The 19,653-nt window shown below is 44.1% G+C and overlaps 2 protein-coding genes across 3 annotated transcripts in view; one reads left to right on the top strand and one right to left on the bottom strand.

Annotated features, from left to right (window-relative positions):
* Nucleotides 1–3,608: 3,608 nt before the first annotated feature.
* LOC139583327 (thioredoxin domain-containing protein 5-like) lies at nucleotides 3,609–17,126 on the top strand. The gene is made up of 10 exons (XM_071414286.1): nucleotides 3,609–3,911; nucleotides 5,093–5,245; nucleotides 5,920–6,025; nucleotides 8,205–8,301; nucleotides 11,446–11,561; nucleotides 11,841–11,927; nucleotides 12,064–12,213; nucleotides 12,928–13,010; nucleotides 13,180–13,309; nucleotides 15,230–17,126. The coding sequence occupies exons 1-10, from the start codon at nucleotides 3,724–3,726 to the stop codon at nucleotides 15,350–15,352; spliced, it is 1,233 nt and encodes a 410-aa protein (XP_071270387.1). The 5' UTR covers nucleotides 3,609–3,723; the 3' UTR covers nucleotides 15,353–17,126.
* LOC139583326 (bone morphogenetic protein 7-like) overlaps nucleotides 16,961–19,653 on the bottom strand; it is a 50,710-nt gene continuing 48,017 nt past the window's right edge. The window contains exon 7 of one of the 2 annotated variants that reach the window (XM_071414285.1): nucleotides 16,961–19,576. In XM_071414285.1, coding sequence (XP_071270386.1) covers nucleotides 19,427–19,576 — 150 coding nt within the window. In that variant the 3' untranslated portion in view covers nucleotides 16,961–19,426. The remainder of the gene's footprint in view (nucleotides 19,577–19,653) is intronic. The other variant, XM_071414284.1, reaches the window with a different exon arrangement.

Raw genomic sequence — 19,653 nt, 5'->3', positions numbered from 1 at the left:
ACCGTCATCCAAGAAAACAAGACCAATGTTTTTGACTAGGAATGGAACGGAATCTAATAGCCAAAAAGTTATTAGCTATGATGATATGGCACAGAGATCAATTGTATGTCTAAGGCAAACCGTAAAATACGTCAGCTCCTTAACGGTAAATCAAATATAAAATATGACAAAATAGAATATCTATAGACTGGTCCTGTACAGAAGTAAACTTTTCTATCATTGTCATATCATATGACATGGCTAAAGCACAAACAGCACTGGAGCACTATTGGCTAGAGTATGTGCATCTGTTGCCTAGGTTAAAAATAATCCCAGGTGCCTGCATTGCACTGTGAGTCAATGAAGTCTTTCTGTGACAGGGTGGAAATAGTTTGTCCAGCCAAAGACTTGTCAGTCCTGGGAGGCAGCGCACGAAATACCTTGGGAATGGAGCTCAGATTTACAGCGCTGTAACCATTGCACAGCACTACAGTCCCCAAGGGAAGGATCACATAGCCTCAGTAATAAATTGGATTAATTAATACGTTTATATGTCCTCATTCTCAGGCATCATTTCCAGTGGTGATGAAGAGGAAGACAAGTGTTACTCATATCTGACCATCAGTTTGGGAGACCAACAGACTATTAATCATCCTATCCGAGTATGAGCTAACACCTCAGTCAGAAGTGTAATCCGTAAAGGTCACAGATGTTTTCATTTGTGAAAAGCGAGTTGTAATGGTAAAGTCCCTTTCCACAGCATTAAGAATCTAGTTTTTTTTCTCTCACAGATTTCTCTTGAGAATTTATGAAACCTGCGCACGAAGGGGCCAAGTTTGTTCCAGTAGTAGGACAGAGCTAGGTGTGAGTGTCACGCCCTGACCTTAGAGAGACGTTTTATTTCTCTATTTGGTTAGGTCGGGGTGTGATGTGGGGTGGGCATTCTATGTTTTGTATTTCTTTGTGTTTGGCCGAGTGTGGTTCCCAATCAGAGGCAGCTATCTATCCTATCGTTATCTCTGATTGGGAATCATACTTAGGAAGCCTTTTTTCCCACCTATGTTGTGGGATCTTGTTTTTGTACAGCTCTTGTAGCCTACGGAACGGTACGTTCGTTTTGGTTTCACTTTGTTATTTTGTTGCTGGTTCTCATTTAAATAAATATGATGACCACAAATTACGCTGCGCCTTGGTCTCCTTCAAACAACGAACGTTACAGAAGATCCCACCACAAAAAGACCAAGCAGCGTTTTCTGGAGGAGTGGACATGGGAGGAGATACTGGAAGGCAAGGGACCCTGGGCGCAGGCTGGAGAATATCGCCGTCCTAAGGAGGAGATGGAAGCAGCAAAAGCGGAACGGCGAGGATACGAGGAGTTGGCACAACAAAGCATGCACGAAAGGCAGCCTCCTCCACACGGGGAGATTGGCGGAGTCAGGTTATAGACCTGAGCCAACTCCCCGTGCATACCGTGGGGAGCGTGTGACCGGTCGGGCGCCGTGCTATGCGGTGAAGCGTACCATGTCTCTAGTGCGCAGTCACAGCCCGGTGCGCTATATTCCAGCTCCCCGCATCTGCCGGGCTAGAGTGGGCATCCAGCCAGGACGGATGGTGCCGGCTCAGCGCTCCTGGCCTCCAGTGCGTCTCTTCGGCCCAGGATATCCTGCGCCGGCTCTGCGCACTGTGTCTCCGGTGCGCCTGCACAGCCCAGTGCGTTCTGTGCTAGCGCCCCGCATTTGCCGGGCGAAAGTAACCATCCAGCCAGGATGGGTTGTGCCAGCTCTAGACTTGAGACCTCCAGTGCGCCTCCACGGCCCAGTGTATCCAGTGCCTGCTCCACACACCAGGCTTCCAGTGCATCTCCCCAGTCCGGTGAGACCTGTTCCGATTCCACGTACCAGGTCTCCAGTAGGTCTCTCCAGCCTGGTAAGCCCTGTGGCAGCTCCACGCACCAGGCTTCCAGTACGTCTCCTCAGTCCGGTGAGACCTGTTCCGGCTCCACGTAGGAAGCCTCCAATGATGATCCATGGCACGAAGCCTCCAGTGATGATCCATGGCACGAAGCCTCCAGTGATGATCCATGGCACGAAGCCTCCAGTGATGATCCATGGCCCGGAGCCTGCAGTGAGGATCCATGGCACGAAGCCTCCAGCGTCGATCCGCGGTCCGGAGCCTCCAGCGACGGTCCGCGGTCCGGAGTCTCCAGCGACGGTCCGCGGTCCGGAGTCTCCAGCGACGGTCCGCGGTCCGGAGTCTCCAGCGATGGTCTGTAGTACAGCGATGGTCTGTAGTCCAGAGCCTCCAGCGACGGTCTGCAGTCCAGAGCCTCCAGCAACGATCTGCAGTCCAGAGTCTTCAGCGACGAGCTGCAGTCCGGAGCCTCCAGCGGTGGTTCCCAGCTCAGAGCCTCCGGCGATGATCCACGGTCCGGTTCCTCCGGCGACGATCCACGGTCCGGTTACACAAAAGCGGAGGGATCAGCGGGCGGAGCGGGGGCTACACCCCGAACCGGAGCCGCCGCCAAGGGTAGATGCCCACCCGGACCCTCCCCTATAGTTTCAGGTTTGCGGCCGGGAGTCCGCACCTTTGGAGCGGGTGGGGGGCTACTGTCACGCCCTGACCTTAGAGAGCCGTTTTATTTCTCTATTTGGTTAGGTCGGGGTGTGATGTGGGGTGGGCATTCTATGTTTTGTATTTCTTTCTTGCCCAAGCAAGTCTCTTCTTCGTATTGGTGTTCTTTAGTAGTGGTTTCTTTGCAGCAATTTGACCATGAAGGCCTGATTAACACAGTCTCATCTGAACAGTTGAGATGTGTCTGTTACTTAGCATTTATTTGGGCTGCAATCTGAGGTGCAGTTAACTCTAATGAATGTATCTTCTGCAGCAGAGGTAACTCTGGGTCTTCCTTTCCTGTGGCGGTACCCATGAGAGCCAGTTTCATCATAGCGCTTGATGGTTTTTGCAACTGCACTTGAAGAAACTTTCAAAGTTCTTGAAATATTCTGTATTGACTGACCTTCATGTCTGAAAGTAATGATGGACTGTCGTTTCTCTTTGCTTATTTGAGCTGTTCTTGCCATTATATGGACTTGGTATTTTACCAAATAGGGCTATTTTCTGTATACCACCCCTACCTTGTCACAACACAACTGTTTGGCTCAAACACATTAAGAAGGAAAGAAATTTCAAATGATCTTTTACTAAGGCTCACCTGTTAATTGAAATGCATTGAAGCTGGTTGAGAGAATGCCAAGAGTGTGCAAAGCTGTCATCAAGGCAAAGGGTGGCTACATTGAAGTATCTCAAATATAAAATATATTTTGATTTGTTTAACACTTTTTTGGTTACTACATGATTCCATGTGTTATTTCATAGTTTTGATGTCTTCACTATTATTCTACAATGTAGAAAATAGTACAAATAAAGAAAACCCCTTGAATGAGTAGCTGTGTCCAAACTTTTGACTGGTAGTCTATATACATAGCCATTGATGTCTATCCTACTTGTGAAAGCATCTGGATTAAAACTTGTTGGAGCTTGTTTAGAAGTGTTTGAAGTGCAGCAGTGGCGCGACGCCATGCCACAGATCTCTATATAATGTAGATTTCATCTCCTCCTGTAAAACGGCTGCAGACATTGTTTAGAGCGTCTCATCGTGCATGGGTCCTATCCAGATTCCACATTCTTCAAAGGTCAGCGTTAGTGATATTCACAGACAGACCAGTGGCTCAGCAAGACGGGATCATGGCCTCCTCAGCACTGAATTGCACACATTTTATGTTGTGTTTTATTTATTGTTCGTTACTTTTTGGTAATATATTTTGCGATGCTGATTCTGAAGAAGATGAACATGCCAAGCATACGTATACAGTGGATATGTTCAACGATGCTGTCCCAACCGCTCCCCACTTTGTCATGTTCTTCGCCCCTTGGTAAGCAAACGTTTTGAATAAACTCGCTAGGTAGTGTGCAGTTTGTAAAGTTATTGACAATATTTAGATGGATACCATATTTCTTTACCAATTTATCAGATTTTCAAGTTGTCAGGGGCTACAGTAACCGCTAACTTGCAGCTAGCTAGCGCAGCTTTTTTTGCCGGCTAACTAGTCAGCCAAGTTGTATTATTTTTGCTACAAATGTTAACTAGGACTTGTATATAAAATGTTATCCATCATTGCATAGATGAGAAGTCATTATAATCTAGCTAACACACTGGCTAAAGATTTGCTAACAAACCACACGAGACCAGAACAACGCTAACGTTAGTTAGCATACTTTGGTTGGTAATCATTAGAGCCTTAACTTATTTAAGCTTGTGAACTTTCGGAAGTCATGATTAAACTTGGACTGACCCGTCCTTTAACGTTAGTTGACACAGTCGTTAGTTACATGCGCAGTGTTTTTTGTTGTTGTATATATTCTTTTTTTCGGGGTGTTCAGTTTGCCGCACATTTTCTACTATATAACAGCTAGCCTAGCTAGCTAACAGTAGTGGAGTAATGGACCATTTCAGGATGTGACCGCTTACGTGGCAAGCACTGATTGACGTAACTTTGTAGACGGGCATGCACTAAAGATGCCTAAAAATGTCCCACGTTTTTTCAACACAAGTAACAATCTACTTGCTGTAGTAAGGCCTAATATTTTGGTGTCTTTTCTGAAATGTAAGCGTATAGACAACATTGCGGTTCTTCATCACTTCACAGGAGTGTCTTTACTTTATACCTCACCGAATACAGTTACAAGCTGACCCCACACTGCACAATCTGATCAAAGAAACATATAATGTGTGGATAACTTAAATCAGACAACATAACAACGCGGCACATTCTATTGCCATAGAAACATGAAGACAGTTAAGCATATGGAATTCAATAGGAGTGTTGAGTTGTATCAAGTGTCTCTTTTCCACAGACTGTGCTCTCTCTATTTGATACCTAGCCTAATCAGTGTTTCCACCCCCCAAAAAATCAGCAGTCTTAGTAGATATGTATCTCTCAGCGGTGGCAACAATGATATAAGGGAAACACTGTTAATTCCAGGCATAACTGTGAAGCCTGTACCACCTCAGGAGAAAGACTTTGAAAGAACCTGTGCTGCGTTTTGCTTCCAGGTGTGGTCACTGTCAGAGGCTACAGGGGACATGGAACGAGATGGGGGACAAATACAACAACATGGAGTCGCCGCCCGCCTACGTCGTAAAGTTTGACTGCACTCAGGATGTTAAGTTCTGCTCCAATGTCCACGGCGTCAGGGGCTACCCCACGTAAGTACAGGGTTGTATTAATTAGGGCACACCATAGCAAAACATTTTGAAATGTTGCGCAACAGAACCGTTTCTTACTGGATTTCTTATTGGAGAAGTTCATGTACTACCTTGCCATTTCATGGTGTATCTTCATTTTGCTCCTGGGCTCCCGAGTGGCGCAGCGGTCTAAGGCACTGCATCTCAGTGCCAGAGGCGTCACTACATTCCCTAGTTCGAATCCAGGCTGTATCACATCCGGCCGTGATTGAGAGTCCCATAGGGCGGCGCACAATTGGCCCAGCGTCGTTCAGGTTTGGCTGTGGTAGGCTGACCTGCCTAGTTAAATGAAATAAATATATATCTTCATTTTGCCACTGGGATATGCATCTTCATTTTGCCACTGGGGTAAATCATGTAGCTAGATTTGATTACTTATTGACCGATAGCAGTGAAACATTGACATGCATTTAGTTACATTTTTACCCACCTTGTTTTGCAGTGTATGCTGTAAAAGCGGAACCTGGACCCTAGTGTGCTTATAAAATCTTCTGTCATAAAAACAACGTTCAGTTTCACGTAATTACGAAGGAATTGACCAGTTAAGTGTATTGCGAGTGTGTCAGTCATCTTACAGAGCAGTATGGCCTAGTCATTGAGGCGAATGATCTCGTTGACCCCTATGTTGTCTGTAGGCTGAAGCTGTTCAAACCTGAGCAGGAGGCTGTGAAGTACCAAGGCCCCAGGGACCTGCAGTCTCTGGAGACCTGGATGCTCAACACATTGCAGGACGAGCCTGTGGTAAGTGGGCGGAGTTACATGCATCCTATCATCTCATCTGAAATGGCTTCTCCTCATTTCGTTCATCTGATATGAAAGCCTTAGACAGGTGAAAGCAAAGGAACGGTGGACAACCTTGTTATCGTTTCCCGCTTCCACTTTATCCTGTTTTCAATGGGAAGGAATGGAGGTGATGAGAGGTTGTCACTTTAACCAGGGATCATCAACCAGGGTTTAGCCACGGGACGATTTTTAAACCAGGGATCATCAACTATATTTAGCTGCGGGACGATTTTTGTTTTCATTAGTGGATGGTCAGGGGGCTGGGTGATAATTACAAATTATTTGTAGACTGCAAATTGACCGCAAGAAGCCCAAACAAATATATAAATCGAGTACAGGCTTAACTGAATGGACGACAAAGACAGAATGCAATACGGTATTTTTATTTGGCTATATTGGGGTAGGCCTCGTCTCCGAAGAAATGCTCCTCAGAGCCAGATGTAGATGGCAGATAGCTGGCATCAAATACCCCCCCCCCCCAACCCCCTGCTGGAAAAACGGTATTCCAATGACGGGCCTTCAGGTAGAGGTGGAAGGTCGTTTGGAAGATTTTTACTGTAAAACATCAAGTGAGAGACCCTAGGTTTATTCCCATTGGTCGAGAGAAAGGAAAGTGATACTTTTGGTCATGTAGTGTATGTGGACACCTGCTCGTTGAAAATCTCATGGCATTATTATGGACTTGATCCCCCCTTTGCTGTTATAATAGCCGCCACTCTTCTGGGAAGGTTTTCCACTAGATGTTGGAACATTGCTGAGGGGACTTGCTTCCATTCAGCTACGAGCATTAGTGAGGTCGGGCACTGATGTTGGGCGATTAGGTCTGGTTCGCAGTCGGCATTCCTATTCATCCCAAAGGTGTTCGATGGGGTTGAGGTCAGGGCTCTGTGCAGGCCAGTCAAGTTCTTCCACACCGATCTCGACAAACCATATCTGTTTGGACCTCGCTTTGTGCACAGGGGCATTGTCATACTGAAACAGGAAAGGGCCTTACCCAAACTGTTTCCACAAAGTTGGAATCACTGTATCGTCTAGAATGTCATTGTATGCTGTATTTCCCTTCACTGGAATTAAGGGGCCTAACCCAAACCATGAAAAACATCCTCAGATCATTATTCTTTCTCCACCAAACTTTATAGTTGGCTTGCTCTGCTATGGAAACCCATTTCACTAGTTCCCGACGAACAGTTTTTGTGCTGACGTTGCTTCTAGAGGCAGTTTGGAACTCGGTAGTGAGTGTTGCAACCAAGGACAGATGATTTTTACACGCTTCGGCACACGACGGTCCCATTCTGTGGGTGTGTGTGGCCTATCACTTCGTGACTGAGTCATTGTTGCTCCTAGAAGTTTCCACTTCACAATAAGCACAATAATAGACCGGGGCACCTCTAGCAGGGCAGAAATTTGACAACTCACTTGTTGGAAAGGTGGCATCCTATGACGGTGCCACGTTGAAAGTCACTGAGCTCTTCAGTAAGGCCTTTTACTGCCAATGTTTGTCTATGGAGATTGCATGGCGGTGTGCTCGATTTTATACACTTGTCAGCCACACCTGAAATAACCTAATCCACTCATTTGAAGGGGTGTCCACATACTTTTGTATATATAGTGTAATTGCACTAGTGAGCCCATAGGTTAATTAGCAGGCATGGTGACGTTGCCTTAGCGTGCTGTGCTCAAAGGCTGGAGTTAACCATTGAATGATGATCCCTGCGCTTGCTAATTGTGAAAGAGTAGGACATACGTAACATTTGTAGCCAGCACCGTATGACTAAACGCTATGCCCATGAGATAGGAGGCAATGTGAATATATTATGCTTACTGAAATTAAATACATGTGAGCCTTACTGATTTGAACTTTCGTAACTACATAATATTTGTCTAAAACATAATCATTTCATACCTTTTTGTAAACAATCAATGTCTCTATTGGAACAGGTTTCCAAAATGTAAATCATATGTTTTCAGTCTTTTATGTCCAACAATAAATCATTGAAAACTTGGGGTCCGAATAAGATCCACCAGTTGGAGATCCCTGCGTTAAACCTTTCAGACCATCTTAATATAACCTGCAGACTAATGTTACGTGATGGCAGTCTTTATTTGGTGTGTGGCATGATGTTCTATGGGTTTGCAGGAGCCAGAGACTGAACTGGAGCCTCCCAAAGCCCCGGAGCCCAAGCAAGGCCTGTTTGATCTCACTGCCGGCAACTTCAAGGCCCACATCGCTAAAGGTAACGTGGGGGAGGATTGGGATCTGTCAGTGCAATATACATATGTCAACAGTCTCTTTATAGCCTGGTCCCAGTTCTGTTTCTGATGTCTCGCACCATAGGAGTTGGCAAGGCCGCACAACCTGACATGGGACCAGGCTTGTCTATTTATACCCGAAATATAACATATGTGAGGGTTCCTTAGCGCAACTGTTTTTGTAAGCTGCATACGTCCATTTTCTACAGCGATTAACATCATTTAGATGCTGTCATTCCCTTGAAACCATGATGCAATCCACTCTACATTTATCTCATGCAAACCGCATGTTTCCGGTCACTGGACAAGCACAACAAAAATAAATGGTGGTCACGATAAATGTCCTGCTGAAATTGCAGCTCTTCAGCCTGGTTTTGAGTTGAATGTTTTGTTTGAGAAAGAAAAATAAATGATTCCTGTTTGGAGGGAAAAAAAGACAGGATATGACGGGATCATTTTTAAGAGGAATGTTTGTGTCCAACCTTTAAATGGTGACAAGATGGGCTGTGACGAAATTGCGTAATGGGTAACATTTAACCTCTGAGCTCAGTGTATTTTAGTCTCCGGGCCAGTAACGCACAGGCGATTTTATAGTTGATGTAATTTCTCATGTTATTCCATCAACTAAATACCCATCTGTAAGCTGAAACGCTCTAACTTGAGTTAATCAAATACAACTGTAAAATACTTTAATTCTGTGCTTTCAGATTGTAGCTACCCTTACTAGAGGTCGACCGATTATGATTTTTTCCATGCCGATACCGATTATTGCAGGACCAAAAAAAGCCGATACCGATTAATCGGCCGATTTTATTTATTTATATATATATATTTTTGTAATAATGACAATTACAACAATACTGAATGAACACTTTTATTTTAACTTAATATAATACATCAATAAAATCAATTTAGTCTCAAATAAATAATGAAACATGTTCAATTTGGTTTAAATAATGCAAAAACAAAGTGTTGGAGAAGAAAGTAAAAGTGCAATATGTGCCATGTAAAAAAGCTAATGTTTAAGTTCCTTGCTCAAAACATGAGAACATATGAAAGCTGATGGTTCCTTTTAACATGAGTCTTCAATATTTCCAGGTAAGAAGTTTTAGGTTGTAGTTATTATAGGACTATTTCTCTCTATATCATTTGTATTTCATATACCTTTGACTATTGGATGTTCTAATAGGTACTTTAGTATTACCAGCCTAATCTCGGGAGTGCTTGAAGCATTGCGAGGAGCTGCTGGCAAATGCAGGAAAGTGCTGTTTGAATGAATGCTTACGAGCATGCTGCTGGATACCACCGCTCAGTCAGACTGCTCTATCAAATCATAGACTTAATTATAATATAATAACACACAGAAATACGAGCCTTAGGTCATTAATATGGTAAAATCCGGAAACGATCATTTCGGAAACAAAACGTTTATTCTTTCAGTGAAATACGTAACCATTCCGTATTTTATCTAACGGGTAGCATCCCTAAGTCTAAATATTGCTGTTACATTGCACAACCTTCAATGTTATGTGATAATTACGTAAAATTCTGGCAAATTAGTTCGCAACGAGACAGGCGGCCCAAACTGTTGCATATACCCTGACTCTGCGTGCAATGAATGCAAGAGAAGTGACACAATTTCCCTAGTTTAATATTGCCTGCTAACATTAATTTCTTTTAACTAAATATGCAGGTTTAAAAAATATATACTTGTGTATTGATTTTAAGAAAGGCATTGATGTTTATGGTAAGGTACACAATGGTGCAACGAAAGTGCTTTTTTCCGCGAATGCGCTTGTTAAATCACCCATTTAGCGAAGTAGGCTGTGATTCAATGATAAATTAACAGGCACCGCATCGATTATATGCAACGCAGGACAAGCTAGATATTCTAGTACTATCATCAACCATGTGTAGTTTGATTGTTTTTTTATGAGATACGTTTAATGCTAGCTAGCATCTTACCTTGGCTCCTTGCTGCACTCGCCTAACAGGTAGTCAGCCTGCCACGCAGTCTCCTCGTGGAGTACAATGTAATAGGCCATGATCGGTGTCCAAAAATTCAGATTACCGATTGTTATGAAAACTTTAAATTGGCCCTAATTAATCGGCCATTAATCGGGCGACCTCTAACCCTTACTGTACATGATTATTTATTGGGCGACCTCTAACCCTTACTGTACATGATTATTTATTGGGCGACCTCTAACCCTTACTGTACATGATTATTTATTGGGCGACCTCTAACCCTTACTGTACATGATTATTTATTGGGCGACCTCTAACCCTTACTGTACATGATTATTTATTGGGCGACCTCTAACCCTTACTGTACATGATTATTTATTGGGCGACCTCTAACCCTTACTGTACATGATTATTTATTGGGCGACCTCTAACCCTTACTGTACATGATTATTTATTGGGCGACCTCTAACCCTTACTGTACATGATTATTTATTGGGCGACCTCTAACCCTTACTGTACATGATTATTTATTGGGCGACCTCTAACCCTTACTGTACATGATTATTTATTGGGCGACCTCTAACCCTTACTGTACATGATTATTTATTGGGCGACCTCTAACCCTTACTGTACATGATTATTTATTGGGCGACCTCTAACCCTTACTGTACATGATTATTTATTGGGCGACCTCTAACCCTTACTGTACATGATTATTTATTGGTTCTTTTTACCCCTTTTTTTTCCCCCTCCACAATTTTCGTGATATACAATTGGTAGTTAGTCTTGTCTCATTGCTGCAACTCCTGTATGGACTCGGGAGAGGCGAAGGTCGAGAGCCTCCGAAACATGACCGGCCAAGCCGCACTGCTTCTTTAACACTGCTGCTCGCTTAACCCGGAAGCCAGCCGCACCAATGTGTCGGAGGAAACACTGTGCAGCCGGCCTAACCCGGACGACGCTGGGTCAATTGTCTCATGGGTCTCCCGGTGGTGGCCAGCTGCGACACAGCCCGGGATCGAACCCGGATCTGTAGTGATTCCTCTAGCACTGCAATACAATGCCTTAGACCGCTGCACCACTCGGGAGGCTTACTGTACGTTTTATATGATGTTTTCCAGTATTAACAACAATCTTTATTTTTCCTGTCTTCTTCGCAGGGTCCCACTTTGTCAAGTTCTTTGCCCCCTGGTGCGGTCACTGTAAGGCCATGGCCCCGACCTGGGAGCAGCTGGCCACCAGCTTCGAGTACTCAGACAACATCAAGATCGGCAAGGTGGGTGACAAGTCACCGGCAGGGGACTAGAGCGCCATGTTTGTCACATGTGCACCAGTCCAGGATACGGAACTTATGACGACTCGTTTGTACAGTAGAATGATACGATCTCCTTCAACAAATGTTATTTATGGCTGTGGTTTGATGTTTGTATTGTACTGACAGCCCAGTGGTAGTAGAAGTTACTGCATGTTAATATTTCCACATGAAAAGCACTGGCTATACCAGCTGGATATGCTGAATGAATTCTGATTAAACTAGTGTGTTGTGATTGGCCAGGTGGACTGTACCCAGCACTATGACGTGTGCTCTGAGAACGCTGTGCGTGGCTACCCCACACTGCTCTTCTTCAAGGACGGAGAGAAGGTACCTAGTTTGGTTGGCTACCTCACTGAAGAAGACATTGTGTTCTGTAACCCATTCATGTTTGTGAGGAGCTATGACTTCACCATTTAATGAGTCAGTTTGTTAACCCTTTCCGGTGGTGGTGTTGTCTGTTCAGGCGGACCAGTACAGAGGCAAGCGGGACCTGGACTCTCTGAAGGACTTTGTGGACAACCAGGTCAAGGCTGCTGCTGCTGTTAAGGAGGATGATGAACACCCACATGCCAACGAGATCCCAGTACCCAGCGATGAGCCCGCCAAAGAGGAGGTACTACAGTGTGTGTGTGACTTTCTATCAGGCATAATGGGGGCCAAGCACATGTGCCTTCCAGATTTTAAAATACTCCACATGCTATGTTGTGGGTAAATGCCTACGTCGAGATCTAATTTTGGGACCCGGGCACCGTGTTGCATGTGTGGGCAGCACGTTTTTACAGCTTACCTCTCCAGATACTTAATAAGTGAATAAGATCTCAGGCTGATGTTTTAGCAGTGAGATTACCAGGCCAAGCTGTTCGACTCGCAGTCTACTGCAGACTGGATTCCAGGCATAGGCCTCTGCTACACAACGGTTAACTAGAAGTCTCAATCATGGGCAGGCTAGCTATTTTTGTGTTTGCAACGCCAGAATAGTGGGTTTGATTCCCGGGACCACCCATACTTAAAATGTATGCACGCGTGACTGTAAGTCGCTTTGGATAAGAGTGTCTGCTAAATGGCATTTGTTATTATTATATTAGAATGTTAAGTGTGAACGGTGACATCACTAAAGTCTAACCCTTGAACAAAGACATGACACGTGTGGTTGAAGGACAGATCTGATGCTACTTCCAATCAAACGTAGAACTCGATTTGTCTCGGCTGTCCGGGTTTATGAACTTAGGCTACTTCTTTGAATTACTGGTCTTGTGGACGTATAAACCAATACAGGAACATGAATGATACAATCTGAAATGATCGCTTATTTTTTTTCCCCTTGCAGTCTGGCGTAGTTACACTCACAGAGGCCAACTTTGACGAGACAGTGGCCAAGGGGCTGGTATTCATCAAGTTCTATGCACCATGGTAAGAAAGAGCTCCTCTATGAGCTATTAAATCCACATGTATGTTATATTTAACCCATCTCACCATATGAAATGTACAATATTTAAGGCAATTTGAGTTGGTGATTTACTTAAAACGAGGGTCCACCACTAGAAGACATAACCATAAGTTACTTAACCTTCCTCTCCAGGTGTGGCCACTGTAAGAGTCTGGCACCTACCTGGGAGGACCTGTCTAAGAAGGAGTTCCCTGGCCTGACTGATGTCAAGATTGGCAAAGTGGACTGCACAGTGGAGAGGACGATCTGCAACAAGTTTTCAGTAGGTGTTCTACATTGACTGTCTGGAGCTGAGAGATGGCTCAGAAATAGTGCTAGTGAAGTCTACCATGCTCTGGGGTGTAAACAGCAAGACGTTGAGATCCTGCAACTTGATACATGCTGTTGTTATAAACACACAAACAACAGCAGGTGTGACCCAGGGCCACAGGAAGCAGAAACGGTGAACTGGCTTGTGATCTCTGGCTCCACAGCCACCTCATTGTAGGATTGGTTGATCAGTGATGCTGCGCTACCCGGAACTGTGGATCTGACTCCCTCATTGTCCTTTAAGTCAATGACCATCAGAACCTTTATCAGTAGGACGGTCCATGGTAGGACCATCACAACCTTTATCACTGGGACGGTCCATGGTAGGACCATCACAACCTTTATCACTGGGACGGTCCATGGTAGGACCATCGCAACCTTTATCACTGGGACGGTCCATGGTAGGACCATCGCAACCTTTATCACTGGGACGGTCCATGGTAGGACCATCACAACCTTTATCACTGGGACGGTCCATGGTAGGACCATCACAACCTTTATCACTGGGACGGTCCATGGTAGGACCATCACAACCTTTATCACTGGGACGGTCCATGGTAGGACCATCACAACCTTTATCACTAGGACGTTCTCTGGAATTTCCCCTGACTCAAGGCCATGGGGGCAGTAGTCTCTTCAGCTGCAGCCTGTCTGGCTCTTTATAGGCTAACAGGTAGAAATAAATGAATTTGTGATTCACACTGCTAAACAAAAGGGACGTGACAATTCACCAGTACGCATTGGCCCCCTGATTCATATGTTTAAGATACAAGTGCATCGGTCCGCTGACCCACAAACTGATCCAAATGTAGCGTGCATCGTTCAGAAAATAAATTCGAACTTAACGAATCGACGGTTCACTAAAATGTTGTGCTCCTATTACATACTACCATCCGAAAACACCATCTTTTGTGACAACAGATGCGTCCTCTCTTTCAGTGTGGAACTGTGCTGAGTCGTTTGCATACCAGATAACCCCAGGCAATATCAGTAGCCTAGTCAAATTGAGCACTGTGCCCAGCTTCGCACGCTGTACCAACACAAAGTAGGCATCAGTAGCCTAGTCAAACTGAGCCCTGTGTCCGTCATGATCTGGGGCGGTGTGTCGCATTATCATCGGACTGAGCTTGTTATTGCAGGCAATCTCAACGCTGTGCATTACAGGGAAGACATTCTCCTCCCTCATGTGGTATCCTTCCTGCAGTCTCATCCTGACATGACCCTCCAGCATGACAATGCCACCAGCCATACTGCTTGTTCTGTGCATGATTTTCTGCAAGACAGGAATGTCGGTGTTCTGCCATGGCCAATGAAGAGCCCGGATCTCAATCCCATTAAGCACGTCTGGGACCTGTTGGACTGGAGGGTGAGGGTTAGGGCCATTCACCCCAGAAATGTCCGGGAACTTGTAGGTGCCTTGGTGGAAGATTGGGGTAACATCTCACAGCAAGAACTGGCAAATCTGGTGCAGTCCATGAGGAGGAGATGCACTGCAGTACTTAATGCAGCTGGTGGCCACACCAGATACTGACTGTTACTTTTGATTTTGACCCCCTTTTGTTCAGGGATACATTATTCAATTTCTGTTAGTCACATGTCTGTGGAACTTGTTCAGTGTATGTCTCAGTTGTTGAATCTTGTTATGTTCACACAAATATTTACACATGGTAAGTTTGCTGAAAAATTGACATTTTGAAGGAAGGGGGAAGTGATAAGGTGAAGGCATTGCAGAGCTAGGTGAAATTGAGACCGTATTACTTATACTTATCCATTCCCTTCAGATCAGCAAACACTGAAGAGGTCGGGGCTAGCTAGGGGTTGTTACCTTTAGTGGATGTCAGACTTGAACCTTTGTCCTCTTTCCCTGCTACAGGTGAGTGGGTACCCCACCCTGCTGATGTTCAGGGCGGGTGTGCAAGGTGAGGAGCATCATGGAGGGCGCGACTTGGAGAGCCTGCACGGCTTTGTGATGAAGCAGGCCCGAGACGAGCTGTAGCACTATCCAATCAACATCCGTCGTTACTTCTTTCCTCCCCCACACAGCGTATCTGGCCAATGAGAGGAACCCTCTCTCCCATAGAGGCTAGCTCTCTTCTCTCTGATCGTTTTCCTTTCAGAAAGCAGTAGAATCAACAGACCCCCTTTTTTATTTTTTATTTTTTTCCTCTCTGTAATGCCTTGTTTACCCCCTTTGTTTCTGTTATAATCCAATAGTTTGTGTGACTGTATTCGTTTGGGCTGCCTAGTCCCACTCTTCCTCTGGAAATGAAATGATGTGATCGACAACCACTTTTTGCCAGCGGTACTTAATCAGTCAGACCTTGACAATGCATACCGTGATAGTCATCCCAACGCTTGACACAACTCAAGGACAGTCGTCGTATATGGTGCCTGCCGGTTGTATCAAAAAACGTTGGATTAACCTGCCTTAGTTTGTCTGAAATTTCAATAACCTTATTTTTGGTGATTTAAGGAAATCATGCTGATAAATCACGAGACACTTATGTAATTGTTACTGCAGCGAAGAGGTCAAAGCCGCGTGACGTTGAGCGTTAAGTTGACGGTACTTCTCATCCATGCCAGTAATGGCCTAACTAACTTAACTCTCAGGGACACCCAGTTCTCGGCCTACTCCATACTATCTTATCAACTATATTTGTATCCCACGTATGTTTTTGTAGAGTCCCCCCAACTGCTTGTTGGCTATGTCGGGGAAGGCTGCAGGAAACTACTTTTCAGTGTTTCGTGTCAAACTGCCCTTTTTGTGTGTTCTTCTGACATCGTAAATGTGCTACAAAAAGTCTGAATGTAGACCTATTTTTTTTTTCTTCTTCTATATACGTTTGTGCTGTGAGGCTTCAGTTCGGTCCCGCCACGGCCCAATATCAGGCGCCGTGTTGGTGTTATCACCGTTTTTATAAACAATGATTGTGATCGTCAGTTTGTACACTCAAGTCATGCCTTTTGAATGGAATCTACCAGTTTGGGTCATTACAGGAAAACTGTATTAGTCATTAGTCCATGTTTGACAAAGTCCCTCAAATGGTTTGCAAGGGATTGTGTCATATGTACAAAAAAAAGTATATATTTAAAAATGGTTTTGTACGGCTAGTTCATTAGAATGGAATATGTTCTTGTGTAAATGCAATAGATTTCACAAAGCTTATTTTAATATTCTGTTCTATAGACTAAGCGTCTATCAGGCACCAGTGTAAAACATTCTCCCAGTGAAGCACAAGAATGCCACAACATTAGTGCTACGGTCACTTTTACTTTGGGTTTATCTACCTTTGAAAACAATTTGGAATGTTTGGTTTACCACGTATGCTTGGAAGAGCAAAAATAGAATACCAAAAAAAAAAAAAATCCTCCCACATAAATGATCAATTATATTTGACTTGTTTAGTCAGTAAGATATGATGACAATGTTGATTTTCCTTCTTTCCAGATGTAGTCTTAGGTCTTTGAATATGCGTGTGTGCGCTATTCTGGGGCGGTTGGGGTGAATCAAAAGATTGTGTATGTTCATGGAGTTGCTGCATGAGGCAGTTTTTACATTCAATGCTCAATTAAGGGAAACAAATGCATTCAGAGGCTAACCATGTATTGTTAGTACAATCTTTATGGATAGCACATGGTCTAGGCAGACTCCAGTGAAGGAAAGCTGTTTGTTTTTCTCTCGTGAGTGGGTTGTACACTGCCCATGTATTTTGTAAACAAAAAGCAAGTTGTAACATGAGATTTTGTAATAAAATGTCTTTTTCCAAAAATAGTATTTTTCATTTGTTCACATTTCTCTGTAATATGGCATGACATTTTAAGAGGTGCAATAAATAAGCTGAAAATGTACAAGTATTTACACACAAAAGTAAGTCTAAACATGATCACAAATGTAAACAGCAGCTTACCAGAGGTATATTTTGTGATTTTGGATTTTCTTTTGGTACAAAGGGTATCCAATTTTCAGCTATAGTCAACTGTTCTGTTTATGAACCCATATGTCAATGTCTTAGCATGTTTTGAATGTTTGTACTCGCACAAAGTTCAGTAACATGCAGTTGATCTGTGAATACATTGACACTTACTGTTTCTTTCAAATGAACAAAACATCGATGACAAATGGTCAAAAAAATCACACCGAAGCTAATTTCAGAAAATTTGTCCTAAACATTTGATCAACTGGTTTGACCAACAAATAGCTTTTTCTACTCTGTGCAGGTTTTTGGGAATAATATGTTAAGTTAGATTGGAGTAACAGTTTTGCGGTATGTCCGAGGGATGAGGTGAAAGTCGTCTTCTTTGGAGCGGTACGTCAGTTGAGCCACAACCTGCTACCTGATGAACCAGTCCAGTGAAATAAACTCTGCGTGAGCCTGGCAAATATTGACCAAATGAACATGTTTTGAGTTCACAACTAAAAGAGTATGTGGTCGTTTCCGTTCGGCCTATATTATATTTTTGGAAGCCAGGTGAATATGGCGGAAAAGCTTACGAGTACAATACATAACGAGTAGGAAATATCTTTTTACATTAACTAACGTGACATAAATATTACAATATCAGCAGATTGTTGATGATAAAATCAGGCTTTGGTTAGTCAGACAGTATATTTTATTCATACAATGCAATGGGGAAGTATTCAGACCCATTGACTTTTTCCACATTTTGTTACATTACAGCCTTATTCTAAAATGGATGTTTTCTTTTCCTCGTCCATCTACAGACAGTACCCCATAATGACAAAGCAAAAACTGAAATATCACATTTATAGCTAATTTCAGGTCTCCAAAGATGTTAGATCAGGTTCAAGTCCGGGCTCTGGCTGGGCCTCTCAAGGACATTGAAACTTGTCCTGCGTTGTCTTGGCTGTGTGCTTATTGTTGTTGTTCTGTTGGAAGGTGAACCTTCGCCCCAGTCTGAGGTCCTGAGCGCTCTGGAGCAGGTTTTCATCAAGGATCTCTCTTTGCTCTGTTTATCTTTCCCTCGATCCTGACTAGTTTCCCAGTCCCTGTCGCTGAAAAACATCCACACAGCAGGATGCTGCCACCACCATGCTTCACCATAGGGATGGAGCCAGGTTTCCTCCAGAAGTGACGCTTGGCATTCAGGCCAAAGAGTTCAATCTTGGTTTCATTAGACCAGAGAATCTTGTTTTTCATGGTCTGAGATTCCTTTAGGTGCCTTTTTGCAAACTCCAAGAGGGCTGTCATGTGCCTTTTACTGAGAAGTGGCATCCGTCTGGCCACCACCATGAAGGCCTGATTGGTGGAGTGCTGCAGAGATGGTCGTCCCTCTGGAAGGTTCTCCCATCTCCATAGAGTAACTCCGGAACTTTGTCAGAGTGACCTTATGGCTTGGTTGTTGCTCTGACATGCACTGTCAACTGTGGGATCTGATATAGACAGGTGTGTGCCTTTCCAAATCATGTCCAATCTACCACAGGTGGACTTCAATCAAGTTGTAGAAACATCTCAATGATGATCAATGGAAACAGGATGGACCTGAACTCAATTTCTGAATACTTATGTAAATAGGGTATTTGTTTTTTATTTGTAATAAATTTGCAAACATTTCTAAAAACTTGTTTTCACTTCATCATTATGGGGTATTGTGTGTAGATTAGATATAAAAAAAATAATAATTTAGAATAAGGCTGTAAGGTAACAAAATGTGGAAAAAGTTGAGGCGTCTGAATACTTTCCAAATGCACTGTAGTTGGGCTAATGCTGTCTCCCCCATTTCTACATGTTTTCTGTGTCATTCCACTACATCTGACGGGATTGGCTACCCGCGCTGAGATAACATTGAGTCAATTCCCCTACGTCTTCGAGTTGTTTTGCTGTAATGAAGCCAGTAGCCGTCGGAGAATTTGAACATCACTTAGATGAGAGAGAGAGTGGAAAGCAGCACATGGTCTGGTCCTTTATCAGTTCCTCCCTCACCCTGAGTATGAGAGCGGGTAGTACACACACTGACATACAGGCAGACGCAGGATGTCGTGTTCACACAGTCTCCGCTGCAGCCCGCGCCGCGGTCAGGTGACCATGACGACGTGGCGGTTTGGCGGTTGTCAGTGGCAACCACAGGCCCTGACCACCATGTTCTTGTACTTCTTCAGGATGACGTTGGAGTTGTCGTCGAAGTAGAGCACAGAGATGGCGTGCAGCTTGGTGGGGGCGCAGCAGGGCTTGGGCACATTCTCCGGGTTCATGAGGTGGACCTGGGAGGCGATGACAAGGTCAGAGGTCATAATTTATACCACTTTTTTGGAGCTTTATTAGCTCAGCAGTTTTATAA

The sequence above is a fragment of the Salvelinus alpinus genome, chromosome 8 (assembly GCF_045679555.1).
Source record: "Salvelinus alpinus chromosome 8, SLU_Salpinus.1, whole genome shotgun sequence".
Taxonomy (NCBI): Eukaryota; Metazoa; Chordata; class Actinopteri; order Salmoniformes; family Salmonidae; genus Salvelinus; species Salvelinus alpinus.
The sequence above is the reverse complement of the archived record's forward strand: the minus strand, read 5'-3'. Positions and strand labels throughout refer to the sequence as shown.

Coding starts and splice junctions, on each gene's coding strand:
- LOC139583327 (XM_071414286.1), top strand. CDS start 3,724: ATGGCCTCCTCAGCACTGAATTGCACACATTTTATGTTGTGTTTTATT. Junction 11,562..11,840: donor ACAACATCAAGATCGGCAAG/GTGGGTGACAAG, acceptor GTGATTGGCCAG/GTGGACTGTACCCAGCACTA. Junction 13,011..13,179: donor ATCAAGTTCTATGCACCATG/GTAAGAAAGAGC, acceptor CTTCCTCTCCAG/GTGTGGCCACTGTAAGAGTC.